Raw genomic sequence first — 15634 nt, forward strand, 5'->3', positions numbered from 1 at the left:
TTCTATGGTAATATATTGACATTTAGTTGAATTAAAAGTTTGCAAAATTGAATTTAGATTAGTTTTATATTGAATTTCCAGAGTTATATAAACTTTTATACTAAGTAGTTAGTAAACTTAATATTCAACCCAAATTATTTTTTCAATCAGTCAAGGATGCCTATTTGGAGTTGGGAGACTGGATTTATGGTGATTTGTCAACAAATAACATTATTGATCAGAAGTGCGGTGCTTCGGTGGACGCGCAGTCCTGTTTTTTCGTGATAATTTTCGTCTCTTTTGTGTCGCTCTTTGTGTGCATGAGGTGATTGGCCATAATAATTGAATAATGCCATCAGAAGTGCGGTGCTTCGGTGGACGCGCAGTCCTGTTTTTTTCGGGATAATTTTCGTCTCTTTTGTGTCGCTTTTTGTGTGCATGGGGTGATTGGTTTGATGTGATTAGGTTTTATTTATTTTTTTATGTTGTTTTCTTTCTCTTCATTTCCGCAGTCTGATTTGCGATGCCTTTCCGTCGGTTCGCAGTGTTTTTTCGCGTTCGTCGTCGGTGTGTTTTTCGGTTTTTTTCGCGTGCGTGTATGTGTGTTAAGGTTCGGCTGGCTCTGGTTGTCATCGATGACAATTGAGCCAGTCTGATTTGCGATGCCCTTCCGTCGGATCGCAAGGTTTTTTTTTTCGCGTTCGTCGTCGGTGTGCAACAACAACAAAACCTTATCACACGGACGAACGGACATGACACGGGGTTTCAAAAAGTGAAGCAGGTTTTCTTTAACTTCTTCTTGGCGAAAACCAGCGCAAGCGAGATCGCTTATGTCAAAATCTTCGCGCCACGTGGTTTAAAACGTAAACAAAGCTAGCTGATGAAGCAAACTCATGAGCATTTTTTGAAATGGTCGTATGAATTTATATTAAAAATACCATTTCTATAATTTTTTTCGGCAATTTTAGAGTACAAGATAAATTACATAGAATAATAAAGACAAACTTAATGCCAAAAAACTGTTTCTAGCACCATACTAATGCTAAATGTTTTAATTAATTATTGCATAAGACATTTTGAGAAATCATCATTAATCGCGCGATGTTACTTCGACAACTTGAATGTAGATGGCGCAAGTGATAGTTTGCTTCAGAAATTTGAAGAAAATTTGTTCCTGGTGTCATGTCCGTTCGTCCGTGCTTATCATACAATTTCAGCTCGATAAACATCGTAACTTGTCGTTCGCTTCGTTAATCAGTACTCCACTAAATATCAATCATGTAAAACTCTTAAAAACAGCTCAATCAAAAAGTACACTGTTAAATTCTTCATCATTTAATTACAAATAATTTTGGTTCTATCTTTCCACAGCCGGCTGTCTAAGATTAAACCATTTCAATTAAAAGTTAACAGCCGATAAACGGGAAATGTCTCATCCGCAACATCCGATTGTTGCCTTGAGAGTAAAACATAATACCTTTCAACAAACACTATGATTTTGGGTCGCATCATCATCTTCTATGATGAATCCTGACCAAACACCCTATCCTACTAACAAGTTTTCAGGTTCCTGGCGCTCGTGGGGTGTAAGCACAGAGTAAATCAGCTGCCCTAGTAGCAACCTGCGCTAACTAACATTCCCGTCCCTTAAAATCGAGATCTACAAACTGACATGGCGGGCGCCGTTGGTGGCCAATGACTGTTACCTATTCGCAACTGATCTAGCTTTAGCAATCATGGTGTTTTATCTTTTCAGCGCATTCATACATGCTGTTGATAAGGGAAACACCACTAGATCGTCGAAGCATATAATCAGTAGTGAAAGGATATTACGGTTCTGTTCAGCAACGGAGGGGCAACCATGGGTGATCTCTCATGCTCATGCTCATGCTCATTTGTCAACAAATAACATTATTTATGTTAATTTTTCGAAAGGTGTACAAACTTTTTTTGCACCTTTTTTATTTTCGTAATAGTATTTGTTATATAACTTTTTATAGAAATCATCTTTTCATGAGCTTTTTGTAGCAAAATGTTTGGCATGAGTTTCTGAACAAAACGTAGTACTAGGTTCCTGTCAAACTTTAAATTTTTTACATGTTTCATCACAAAATGTGCATAGTGCCCAAGGGGTGTAAATACTTTTTTTACATACTGTAAATATAATTTATTGAATTTCCAAAAAATGTAGCATTAAATTTGTTTTTGAGCATTGAAAATACAATTTGAAATATTTCCATGCCTGTGAAAAAACCAAAAAAAAAAGACTTTTTTAAACAACATGAAAATATTTTTCACTTTACAACTGATTATAAATTAAAGTATTACTGGAATACAAATCTGAGCATTTCAAATTGCATAATATTATCAAAAATCTTCTGAATAGTTTAGAGATTTTGAGGAAAAAATCCTTCTGTCCAAATCAACTTCAGCATTTATAGACTTCATCGATTCAATTAGAATGTGGAAAAGAGTTCACAGAATGTTTTCTCCAAATAAAATATCAGCATTAGTTCAATTTTTGCAGAAATAAACGCAATTTTAAAATTAATAGCAATTTTTCCAATCCTAGATTTAAGTTTGGATACCATTCAATTACTCAAATGTTTAGGTTCGAGTAGAAATCTTGACATAGAGACCGCCAAGACCTATGGTTTTCAAGAACATCTTCTCGTTTTCAGTTTAATTTTTTTTTATCAAATAATTTGTAAAAGTCCAGTGTGAAATAACCAGTCTTCCCGAAACGCGCGCACGCCGTACACGCCGTACAAGTTTTCAGTGCAGATGAACCTCAAACACACCAGGCTGCCATGTTCGAGTTCTCCCCGCACGGCGCACTCAAGTTTACACGCGGTGTAAACACGGGGTGCACACCTCGGGTACAACGCCGTGCGAGCGAAGAGCGTGTGAAGAGACGAAAAATGACTGCTTCTCACTCTCTGTGGCAAACACTGTAGTGTGACTGCAGCGGAGAATGAAACACCGCTTTACAGCAGAGGAGCGTGAGGGAACTATTTTTGTCTCTTTTCTGCGTCGTCGGCTTGCACGGGGTTTGTACCCGGGGTGCAAGGTTCGGTTTTAAACTCGAGGTTCGTGTGCGCGTACAGACTGTACACGGCAGAGTTTAGGTTTGCTTGTACGCGTGCACACGCGGTGCTGGTGTTTGATCGAGTACAGAAAACAGAGAACGCGGTTGAACGCGGTGCACGGGGATCACTGGAAATAACTTTTAAAATCACACGATTCTTAAAAAACACATGAGCGAACGAAAATGAGCGGCTCCTAAAAAAGAGCGGTTTTGCCCACCTCTAGTTTACAGTTAGGTTTCAACAACACATGCTGCCGATAACGCCATTAAGATTTCACCGCGCCTTGTCACTGTCAGGTCCAAAATAAAAAGGCCGCAAGTTTTGGATTTTCGTATTTTTCACTTTTTATTCTTGTTTTTTTTTGTCTTTTGTCTAGTGTTGTTTTTTTTTGCATTTCCATTTTTTCATCATCTCTGCTTTGTAACTTATACTTTAATATAAATTAATTTAATCTTATTCGTACTACTTTTTTTAGTTGTTTTCTGCTTCTCATCGATAAATATACAAATAATCACATTTCTTTTTTTATTTTCCTTTGTTTTTTTTTTTTTTTGCTTTTTTTGCTGCTGTTGTATTTGTGTGGTTTATGAATTCTGCGCTTTTTATTCCCCCATTTCTTTTCCCTCTTTCGCTACTATATTTCAACAAGTAAGTGCTAATGTAAGTGTTTTCTTTTACTTTAATCCTTCGCGTTTCACATTGACATATCGCGTTTCCGTTGTCCGTTAGCTTGTGTTGCGTCCGTTATGTGGTGTCTCAAATTAGTGGTAGCAATTACCACGGTTAGGTACGGTCAGCTGTGTGATGCAGGTTTTCTTTTCATGTTGCCGGTAGTGTTTGTCGTTTAGTCGTTTAGTTGGTTCGAGAGCAAAAAGCAGAACAAAGGCAAATTACACATGAGAGATCCTACGATGAGAACGGGGGCTCTTTGTTGACCAATTTTAATCGCTTAATTTAATTGGTTGGTAGTTTTTTTTTTTTTGTTAAAATAAGACTATGACTGCAAACGCAGCAAGCAAAACTTTTCTCTCCGACAGAATCGCATTTTCGTACGTTTTGCACATTCTCTTTTATGTGCTCTCACAGAGCACCTGCCAAAGAGAGTGTGTGGTACGGAAATGCCAGAGCGTCGTTTACTCTCTCGGCAGTGTTGCAGAAAAAAACGTATGAAAAATAACCTTGCTTTCTGCATCACAATTTGGTCTTCCTACAATAAATAACCGCTTCATGTGTAATGCACATGTTAATTTTTATTTTGTTTATACTATCAACAACAATGATGAACGCATTCGTGAGTCATGAGTGTTTGTGTGTGGTTTGGTGTGAAGGTGTGTGTTTATACGCTTCATGAATGGAGCTGCTCTCACTATGAAAACGAATTTGTTTTAATTAGCCGAAACAACATTTCTTCATTTCTTTTATTCAGCAAATGTTTTGTTTGTTTTTCAGTCGTTTTTGAGCTCTTAGTCGCTACGTTTCAAGTATTTCTCTTCAACGGTGTTTGTTGTTTTTTGTTTGATCTGATAACTACGAAATTCACTCTAAATTACCGACGAAAACATATCTGACTTGCATGCAACTTTCAAGCGAAATAATTTCGAGTGAGATGTTTTCTCATCTTTTTTTGCCTTGCTTTTTGTATAAATAATACGCTTTATTTCGTCCAGGTTTCAACAATGCCCTTACTAGTCTACACGATTTGAACGATTTGATACACAAAAAATAAAACATGACTAAAAATCTGTCAACAAAAATAGTTCGTTTGTTATGGTTAAAATATATGTGTTTTGTTTCATAAATAAAGCTGGCAACTGCACACGACCGTACAGTTTGATATCAATTTGTCGTTATCTAGAGACAGTTCCGAGAGCGCCGTTAGGCGTTACCCAGTGCAACTAACAAAACGGCGAATAAACTCGGAGTTCATTCTCGGTTCGAGTAGCGGAAATCTGTGTTTACATTTCGAAAGGGATGCAAACAAACAGTTTGTCTTGCTCACTCTAGTGGTTGTTAACGTTAAGTTTACTAAAGATGCATTGAGTGAACGCGTAAGGCGCTTGCCAAATTTGAACCGATAAATATTTGGCGGAAGTAAAATAATAAATCTACGCCAATCATTTGCTCCTAGATAGACACGGGAAGGTTAGAACTATACCGAAGTAGAAAAATGAAACAGCCCGTTACAGACAAGAGGAAACAGCCTGGGGGTAACGGGCGTAACGCCGAAAGAGTGCGTTGTGCTCTAAAAATAATACAATAAATATAACACTAGCGTGTAGCAGAGCCGCAGTACCAGCAGATACGATAGCACGAGCAGCAGAACCAGCAATGATGTTGCCAAGATCAGCGCGACCACCGCGCCACTGGTGGCCGCCAGCAGCATCATCCGCTGCGCCGCCAATTATTTCCGCTTCTTCTTGGACTTTTTCTTGCCATTGCCGTTGTTTCCTCCGCCGCCGTTACCGTTGCCGGCCGTTGTCTGCTTGGCCGTTGCCGTCTGCTTTCCGCAGTCCTCGCTTTGGTTCGCTTCCGTCGTTGGCAGTGCTGATGGTGCTGTTGTTGTTGATGATGTCGTCTTTGCAGAACTTCCGACCGCTGTCACAATGCCGGAAGTGGTCATGGAACCGCTGAGACTGTCCGCAAGACCGCCTCCGACCAGCGGTCCGATGACCGTGGTCGACAGGGACGAAGACGACGTCTTGTTGCTGGAGATCAGTGGTTGCAGCTCTTCGTCTTCGTCGTCTCCTTGGGACAGTTTACCCAACGAAGACGACGACGGTTTCGCTTCCTCCTCTTGGTCGTCGTTGTTTGAGTTGGAAGTTTCCTCGTCCGAAGCCGACGACGCCGGAAGCTGTGAGTTAAACATGGCACTCTCGTCCACCTCCAGCTCCAGGCTCTTGTAGTCCGAGTCCTGCCCCTCAACCGAAAGCTGTGGCTTCAAGTCGGCTTGCCGAGTAATAGACGTGGACAGACTCTTGCTTCCGGAACAGCTCGATTCCCCAAAGTCCGTTGCTTCGCGCAAGCTCGAGCACATCGCAAACACAATGTTTCTATCATCCAAAATTGACTTACTCTTCGATGGCTGGACTTCCACTTCCTTAGCATCCTCTTGAAGCGGACTCTCGAAATTAATCAGGGTCTTCTCCTCGCTCGGTTGCTTAACCGCCTTCTTGCCCCCCTTCTTAACGTCCTCGCTAAATCCCAAATCTTCAAAATCTTTGCACACAAACGGCTCCAACGCCGGCAGCTCGTACCGCGTCGACAGCTCGTAAAACTCTTCCTGCTTCGCGACCTCCTTACTATCTTCAAACTCTACCGTGCCCACTTCCTCTTCGTCACACTTGACCTCCCGATCCCGATCGACAGCACACTGCGAATCGCGACCGAGCTCAACCTCGCCGCCACCAAACTCCACCGGTTCCGGTTCTTCCGACGCTGCCTCCGCTATGCCGGAAGCTAGCATCGACTCCTGGACGCAAATGTCCTCTCGGGTCAGTTTCAAATTTTCCGGCTCATTCGTTTCGCCAAACAGTTCCAAATCGTCAATTTTGAGTGCTTCCAGCGGTGGAAACTCGTCGCAGATTGATTTTAGAATTTCGTCCTCCACCATCGGTGCGGGTGGTGGTGGCGACGGAAGACGCACCGGTTCCGGTTCCGGAGCTGGTTGTGGCGCAGGTTGTTGCTTTTCTTTACGCTTTCGATTGTCTTGCTTGTTGGCTTCTTTCCTATTGTTGCTGTTGCCCGCGTTGTTGCCTGCTGTTTGCTTGTTTGTCGGCTTCGTTTCCACTGGTGGTGACTTTGCCTTCTGTGAGTCTTCCTTCTTCTTTCCGTTTTTCTTGTTGTTGTTCCGAGGGGCGGGTTTCTCAACCGGTGGTAGCTCTAGCTCCTCCATCGGTTCAAGTATTTCGATGACCTCGATCGGTTCCGGTGCAGGTTTCTTCATGGCTTCACTTCTAGCGGATGTTGGAGGCGTTCTCTCCTTTTTCTTGTAGCTATTTGACTGCCTCGGTTCCTCTGCCTTGCGCTCGATCACCTCAATATTGACAAAGTCTCCTGCCATGTTGCGGTCCGTTGTTTCCGGGATCGACTCGATGATTTCCGGTTCATCTTTCTTGCTCTTTTTGTTGATCGAGGACAGTTCTTCGAACTTGGCAATGTTCTCCTCGTCCTTCTTCTTGGGTTTACTGAAGTATACCATGTCCTTCTCCTCAATGACCGGCACTATCAGTTCTCGGCTGATCAGCGTGGCAGGCCCATCGCTAGCGATCACCGCCGTGGTCAAGCGGTCCAGTGAGGATCCACGACGTTCCCGCTCGGCTTCGCCGGGTGTTCCGTGAACAGTAACCACCGGACGGAACAGTGCCTCGTCACAGTTTTCGTGCATGTAAACGTCACAATCCCGGACCGCAGCCCCTCCCATCGAATCCTGACCCTCACGGCCGCCGCCAACGTTACTAACGGTCGTTACCGTCCCGAGCGGGTTCACGACCTTCGCGATCGTTACGGACCCCGAGGCTCGGCTACTAGCCGCCGAAGCCGGCCGCGAGCAGTTTGCCGGCAACGAGGACGAGTGCTGCTCGCTGTGCAAGTGATGGTGGTGGGGGTGAAAATGACCGCCGCCATGCTTGACCGGAAGTCCCGCATGTTGCGGCCCGGACGCGGACGCCGCCGAAACGTACGTCAACGGTTGGGGCGGGAGCTTATGATCGCAGATCGAGTTCAACGAGTGGGTCGACGAGTAGATCGAGGTGGAGGAGCAAGAGGACACCGAGGACAGACCGGCCGGAATGGGCGTGGCGCTCGCGTAGCCTTAAATAGGAGAGAAAAGAGAAAGAAAAAGGGGAGAAAAAGTGGTCAGTCAAAGCCGCTGGCAAGTGTTGTTCTGAGAGAGCTACGGAATCTTTTTTTTTTTTGCAGTATTTTGACAAGTTACTAAACTGCTCTGTTGGCAGGTTTTTCTTGAGTACCGAACCATGCAATATTGTTCCAACACCACGCGCCCTCAGGGTAATTTTGGGGGTAGGTTCGAGGTGTAGGACAGTTAACGAATAAAGTGCGAACAAAACAATTGAGACAAAAGAAACAGGGAGAAAATGGTTACTTTTTAACCAAATTTGTTGTCGAAAGCAGCGCATTGAGCATGTTGGGCGTGGTGTTGGAACGGTATGTGGTTATAGTAATCGATGTTAAACGTAAATTATTAGGTTTTGTATTAATGAAAGCTTGCAAGAAAACGACTGCCCGAGAGGTAAACTAAAGTAACAAAACTACTGAACAAAATCAAGTGTAGTAAAACGCACACAGTCTAATACAAAGAGATCGATTTTTTTTTTGTTTTTGTTTCGCTTGGTCACGTTATAACAGAATTTGGAAAAGATAAGTTAAAGCAACCGAAGTTAGCTAAACGAAAAACCACCTGCCTTTGGCTTCTTTTCTCCCTTTTTCTTCTTGCTCTTGCTTCTTCTTGTTTGTTTGATTTTTGCCGAAATTATTCGCGATGAATTGTGGTGCAAGGGCTAAGTTACCGTACTTAGGTTGGATTCGCACGTTCACATAAAGCAACAAGTTGTGTACAGCAACCCCCATACCAAACAAGTGATGCGATCGAACAATTTCATTGTCAAGTGCCGCTAATGCTGGTTAGTGCCATCTTAAAACTACTAAGGTGCTGTGATTAGTTCTTTGTGTGTTGTGTAATTGTAATAATAGAAAGAAATTTTGTTAAGCAGATGACTAATCAATGTATGAAGTATTTTTTGTTTCGTTTATACCTCATTGATGATTTCTGCTTACTTTTATTCATTATTGAGCAGTTGACAGTTGGCAAGTTAATTTTGAACCAAAGTAGGGTTGTCAACCTAACAATTTGTGTTGAAATTTTTAAACAAGCTGATTGAACTAACTGTTTATGCTCGATTCATACGTTTAGAAAATTAAATTAGAAAAAGATCTTCTCAAAGTTTTCTGCTTATTTTATTACAATCTTTTTTGAGATTGTTTTTACTTAGACTTTAGTAACTTCTACAGCAATATGGACATCAAACAGCTAAACATTTGAAAATTGTATACTTGAGTGTAACTTAAGCTTTATAAAAATGATTTTACCACCTAGTGTAAAAGCCTTTTCAAACTACTGCCGCTTGTGCTCAACAAAAGATGGCTCTAACGAGTGGGCGATCGTCAGAAAGATTTCAACCTTCTGTACAATCTATGATGGAAGTTGGATGAGAACGTACGACAGTATTTACCAGAACCCAGTGCTACGTCAGAGCAGCTAACGAGAGTATACTAATTGATCAGGAAAGATTGGGGGAGTAAGAGTGTGAGCAAGCAGATGATGAAATAAAAAGCACAACACCAATACCAAATAGCAGCATTTGTTATTATTAAACGCGACTTAATAAATATATAGTACACATCAAAACGTAAACGCAAAATTAAACACATCTTATGTATGGCATCAATTCAGTTCTATGGCTTAAAGCTTATCACTTTTGTTTGTGTTGCTTGATTATGTTCATGTACACAGTTTCGATACATCTTCAGTTCAGCTGATTGCTTAGACACTACTTTCGGATCTACTTATCCAACCCTGCACCAATCAATGTTGTTCTAGTCTACAGCAAGAGTAGAATATGATGTGTGTGAAGGTATTTGCAATAGGAAATTGAGGGAGAGTACACACAAGCAGGAGTTATTCAGTGCTAGTTACTTCTAGAAAATAACAAAGAAATTATCAGTCAGCTAGGAAGAGAAAAGAATGAGGGTGGTGTGCGTAGTGGAATTGCGGTTCAGGACACAGTGTGACGATAACGTAAAGAGGAATGGATGATACGAGGAAACTATGACTACTATAGGCTAAGACTCTCACCTGTTGTGTCTCGTCCCGAGATCATTGGCGATTCACGCATGGCATCGGCGAGATCCTCCCGCAGCTGGGACTCGACCGGTCCGAGCGAAGAAAACTCCGTGTCCAGGTTTTCGTGGTGCCGGAACTCGGTCATGTTCATCATCCGGGGACTTTGCTCGTAGCTACCTGCTTTCGATACATCCATTGTAACAGCAGCACATCCGGGGGAAAGCGGAAGCGAAAATGGTAGAAAGGAAATACGTTAGACATGACGCTGTCTGGCCGAGTGAGTGCAGAGTTTGAATTACTACATGATCCAGATTCAATGAGTACGGGTACCAATGGCCTCATACCTCCAGAAACGGGCATATTCATTGGATTGGACCGTGCCGGGCGGTTCACCGTGCCGCTGCCGGCGCCGATTTCCACCGATTCAGTGTCGATCGAGGTCAGCGGGGATCTGGAAAAGAAAGAACGAAACGAAATCTATTCATTTGCGCACCCACCACCATCATAACTTCCTCTAACGTGCCAGCTCGAAACTTAAGCAAATCTGCGTCACCTGAAATAAGCGGGTGTTGTGAAAATTTGACAGAATGCATCCCGTTTGGAATCAGCGTGTAGCAGTGACGTTTGCGGGATGTGACAAACAAATAATCGAGAAGCTGCGAAAATGTCACTCCATGTTACCGGCTCACATCTCTCTTTTTAATTTCTCGATAATATTATGATACGGTAAACTGTCCTCAGGATTCGGGTTCCTTTCCTTTTTTTAAGCCGATTTCAACGGTTAAGAACTGAGTAAAGTAAGTATGTGTGTGTGACAGTTGGTCGGGGACGATTAGGTTTTCTATGAAAAATCCGAAGAGTAGCGGAACAGCAGCTTTTGTGTCAATATAGGAATAATGTGTTAGTTTATACGAGAGATCAAAGTAGTTTAGCAGTTAACGTAGTAACGGAGAGCTTGTTATTTTTACAAATACACTTTTAACCTGTGTACTCTTACCCGAACCGGACGTACTTTCTTTGAATTCCAACTAGTTATGGGCCCAGAACGAGTTCGGAAAAAGAACCGTTAATCAAGAACTAGAAAAATGGAGATGAAGCAATTGGAATCGGTCAAGCTGAACAATTCGAAGCGCTCCTGATCAGAGAAGGGCTGTGGAGTTTGTGAAGAATGACATCCCACCGGTTGAAGGAGGTGCAGGAGATGCTGCCGTTGCAGTTCCGCTAGAATGGGCAGAGTTCGACGAACGGGCTCGGGCCACGATCCTGCTGCTGTTGGAAGAAAACCAGTACGAGATAATCAATGCGACTAGAACGGCAAAAGGAACTTGGGAAGCTTTGACCAAACACCACCAAAAGGCTACGCTTTCAACAAGAGTGTCCTTGCTGGAACAATTGTCAGAGACCCGATACCGAGCCGGCGATGACATCGAGGAGTACATCGCCAAAATGGAGAATATCTACACCAGATTGTGCAGTGCAGGAACTACTTTCTTTGAATTCCAACTTAGTGAAGGTAGAACGGGTGCACGGAGAAAAAATAGTTACCAAAATCGCGAACAAGCGTTCATGAAACTCAGAATCACAAACACAATGTTCAAATTTCATGGTAAATTTTTTACGCGATTGCTAGAAGTTTGATTAGCTGGCAGGCTGAGACAAGTCAATTTCCACAACTTACCCGCTCGGCGTATTGTATGTCTTGAACATAAACTGCGGCCCCATCCACAGTCTGCGGTGCGGTCCGGCATGCGTTATGATCTCCACCTGCGACAGCCAGCGGTCGTCGTGATCTATGCTGCTGGTGCTGCCGCGATGATCTGCTCCGCCGACGATGCCCCGATGGTGGTCGAAACTTCCATAGTCGCTGCCCACATCCCCGCCCAGCTCCTCCAGGAAGCGATCCTTGATCAGCCAGTTGTCCTGCGGTAGTGGGGTTGAATGTCCCCGGCCGAGGCCGTCTCCTGCCGTTGCAGGGTCCACTGCGCCTTGGCTTCCACCTCCAGCTCGATCGGCGTATCGTCACAGACCTTTTCTTTGGGTATGTCTAAGTGAGGAAAAATCTTGGCTGAAAGGGAGGAATCTGTTTTACGGTTTGCTCTACTTACTGGTCACATGCTTCGGGTCCAGATCGTACTGGATCAGGGCTCCGTGAGCCGCGATGATAAACAGCGAATCGATCGGTTTGCGTTGAATCCTGTGAGCCGGAGTGTCCCGAGTCGTTCCGGGCGGGTCCAGCAGCCAGGAGCGGGCTTTAGCAAAGGTAGCGCAAACACGCAACGGTTTGACGAGGTCATCCGATGAGGACGAAGAGTGCCGTTGGCGACCGCTGCTGGCGGCGCTTTTGGTGCTCGTAGTGCTCGCCGATTGGGAGCTGAGGCTCGTCGGTTGGCGGAGTTGTGCTAGCGGCTGGACAACCGTCGGATGTGGGAACGGAGGAATACGGGGGTTGGCGTAGGCGGATGTTGGTGTGACGGTCGAAGGGTGCTCCAAGTGTGAAACCGGACTGCTGGATCTGCCCTCAATGGAGAGTCCGGCGGAGCGGTGAAATCTGGATAGTCTATTTACAACGTGGGGTGATCCGTGGGTACGTACGCCGGCCGGACCGCCGTATGGGGTCACCGGGAATACGTGCGTTGTCCCTCGCAGTGTTGAGATCGCAACCCATCGCGAGTCCAGCGAAAACGCAATGTCCTGTACCTTGGCGGTTGTGTCTCCACGGTGGAGAATGTACAGGTGATGAACCGCGGCTAGCGATGGCCCACTTGGATGAGGATGGATCCGGAAGACGTGGAAGTCGTGTCCACGCTTGTCCGAGGTCAGCAGCAGCATACCGGACGCATCGAACTGCATCGCAACGATCGCTTCCGAGTGAGCGACAAAGTGCGCAACCATCGGATCATTGCCCGTGCTGGCAATTGGAGTTCCCGTGGTCGGACTGACATCCTTAATCGGATACTTAATGTCAAGTATCGTAACAATTCCTGGCTGATTGCCTTCGCTGGTTACTGGCATCCCCGAGCCGGAAACCAATCCGGTGATCGAACTTGGACCCGAGTGGCTTCCTGTTAAGCCCGCGGCCATCTGCTCTCCCAGTTCCCTCAATCCTTTGCCCAAACTCTTGGCCGCATTCAATACCGTAGCCGTGTAGCTTGTGACCCCATCCCCGTCGCATCCTCCGCTCGATCGCTTCGATGCCATCAGTTTCTTCTCGGCGTACGCAATCCAGCGTGGTCCCAAGGCGATCGGGTTTGGATTCAGTCCCGGACTCGGATGGCACGTGGTAACCGTTAACCGATCCTCCAGAGTTCGCGCATCGAAGATGGCGATCCGCTCCTGGAACGTAACCACCACCGACGATCTGTTCGCGAGGATGTCTACGATCGGGTTCTTGAACTTAATGCTCTTGACGTTCTCGCCGTCCTTCAGTGATATGAAATTGATCGAGCAGTACTGCCCCGCCTGGTTGCCACCCACGCCACCCGACAAACCACTACCACTACCGATCCCAACGCCCGAGGATGCCGAATCACACAGCGCGATCAGCGGTCTCTTCAGCAGGAACTGATCGTTCGGCTCGGTCGCCGATTCACCGTCCCCGGAAGTAGGCGTCGGCAGAACACGCATGCACTTGACACTACCGTGGCGCCACGACAGCACCTCGATCGCCTCTCCGTTGGCTGGGATGATCCATACCTGGAACAGAAGATTCGTTGATTCCGGCGGGATACCTGACCACGGTCGAGGGGTTACATTACCTGAATCCCTGTGGCGTATCCAAGGATCAGCAGGAGCGGCGGCGCGATCCCGCCCTCCAGCTCCCAGTCCTCGCCAAGGCAGGGATCGCTGATGTCGGCGGTGTTCTCGAACCGGGCCCACAGGATGTGATCTTTGCCATCGCCCTGGGGCGTCTGCGTCTGCAGCGTCACATCGTTGATGAAGCCGGCCACACTGTCGATGATCGACCGATCACTAACGGCCTGCGGCGGCACGATCGCTGGCATGCAGCGGGCAGCTGCGGACGATCCTGCCGCTGCTGCTCGTCGCTGAGAATCGGCGGACATTTTCAGTTGCGATTTCCTGCCAGGCAGAAGAAGAGAATAGTAAGGAGGTTAGTCAAGTAGTGGTGAACAGCTGATGATAATTACTGACGATGGTCATCGTACGACGACGGCAACGACTACGTGGAGAATTTGCACAAAAACATGGCTGGGGATGATGATTGGCTACGCACGGCGGGAAGTGGTGGTGCCGTTTCGCAGAACAAGTGTATATTCAGAGTGCATACACCAAGTGGAACGAAGGAAGTAGAAACAAGCGCTTTCGATACACCCTCAAGCGAATGCCAAAAATGCAACGGCTATTGGAAGGTGATTAGCAGAGTTACTCCATGAAGGTCGAAACGTGTGAAATTTTGGAAGCGATACTTCCATCCAGTTATCGCTGGTCACATCAATTGAACACGTCATGGGACAATTAAAATCCATTCACTTTGTTCCCGTCCCATTGGAACTTGCCTGTGTACACGAAAGAAATTAACATTTCATTATTCCTAGATGACCTCAATCACCTCTCCGTTTCAGTCAGCCGTTTCTCTCACTGCTGCACTGTTCCACCACTCGTTGGATTGATACAGCAGCCCCTGCAAGTACTTGTTGCCTTGTCAATTCCCGTTCGACCCGTGCAGTGTACGAATGTGACTCATGGCGAACTGGTAAAACAATTTCAGCAGACAGGTTCGGAGCAGGGACGTTTGGCACACACATTGGCATTGACTTTGTCGATAAAAGTGTGTCAAACTGGCTCAGTATGACAGACGCCTTACCGTTTGCATTGTTTACCTTAATTGATCAATGCAACCGACACTAAAGGTAAGTATCTGTCAAACACAGGGCGTTAATTACCTGCTATAAAGGCAAATTTGTTAAAACTTGAAAGTGCGTATCCCAGTACTAAAACAACTTCCTTTCCAGCGAGTTGTATCTTATTTCGACACATATCGAAATACGCAATGGCCTCAGAGGCGCGATGTGTTTATGTTCATCGTAGTTTGTTTTCGTTGGCCAAGTTATATTTTTTGCTTCTTCTGTGAGCTGATAAATAAAAATATGCTGCGCAGTGGAATACTGCTGTGCGCTCGCTAGTATTAGTGCGATAGTGTGGTGTTGTGTGGGCTGAGATCATGCCACCACACAGCAGCAAGCGCGAGGTGCGTAAGGTATGTGTATAGAAAACAGTAAACAAGCGTCACGATCAAAACAACGCACCCAAGCCCTCCCCCCTTGTCTATGCGTTTCGTGTTTTTTTCAGACGTTGTTGAATATTGAATTAACGACGTATTTGTGAACTACGACTACGACGTCGAGCGTTTGTCACAGTGACACATTTTTAAGGTAGAAAACAGGAAAATATTTTTGATCTTGATGATTAAGCGTTTTTTTCGACACAAATGACGTATTTCATTCAAGTGAAACTCGTTTAATTTTCTGTGATTACGTTTTTGTACTCGTTACTTTATTGTTAGTTCAGTGGGACAATAATTGGTCACGTGTTGGTGGACGACAGCCTTTTTGCTGCACTATAAGTCAGACTAAGTCGTCACCACTATTCACGCAATGTCCGTTTGCACGATCAATGTTTTGACCACTTTGTTTGTTTGGCACTGGTATGGTCAATGCAAACGTTCGTCTGTCACGATTGTGGTAATGAA

General features: G+C 45.1%; 1 protein-coding gene across 1 annotated transcript in view; it reads right to left on the reverse strand.

Annotated features, from left to right (window-relative positions):
* Nucleotides 1-3449: 3449 nt before the first annotated feature.
* The window catches only part of LOC6042499, a 32168-nt gene continuing 19983 nt past the window's right edge, over nt 3450-15634 (reverse strand). The window contains 7 exon segments of the mRNA XM_038266875.1: nt 3450-7877; nt 9940-10104; nt 10272-10378; nt 11606-11874; nt 11877-11971; nt 12033-13620; nt 13683-14004. Coding sequence (XP_038122803.1) covers nt 5470-7877; nt 9940-10104; nt 10272-10378; nt 11606-11874; nt 11877-11971; nt 12033-13620; nt 13683-13988 — 4938 coding nt within the window. The 5' untranslated portion in view covers nt 13989-14004 and the 3' untranslated portion in view covers nt 3450-5469.

Source organism: Culex quinquefasciatus, chromosome 1, assembly GCF_015732765.1.
Source record: "Culex quinquefasciatus strain JHB chromosome 1, VPISU_Cqui_1.0_pri_paternal, whole genome shotgun sequence".
Classification (NCBI taxonomy): Eukaryota; Metazoa; Arthropoda; class Insecta; order Diptera; family Culicidae; genus Culex; species Culex quinquefasciatus.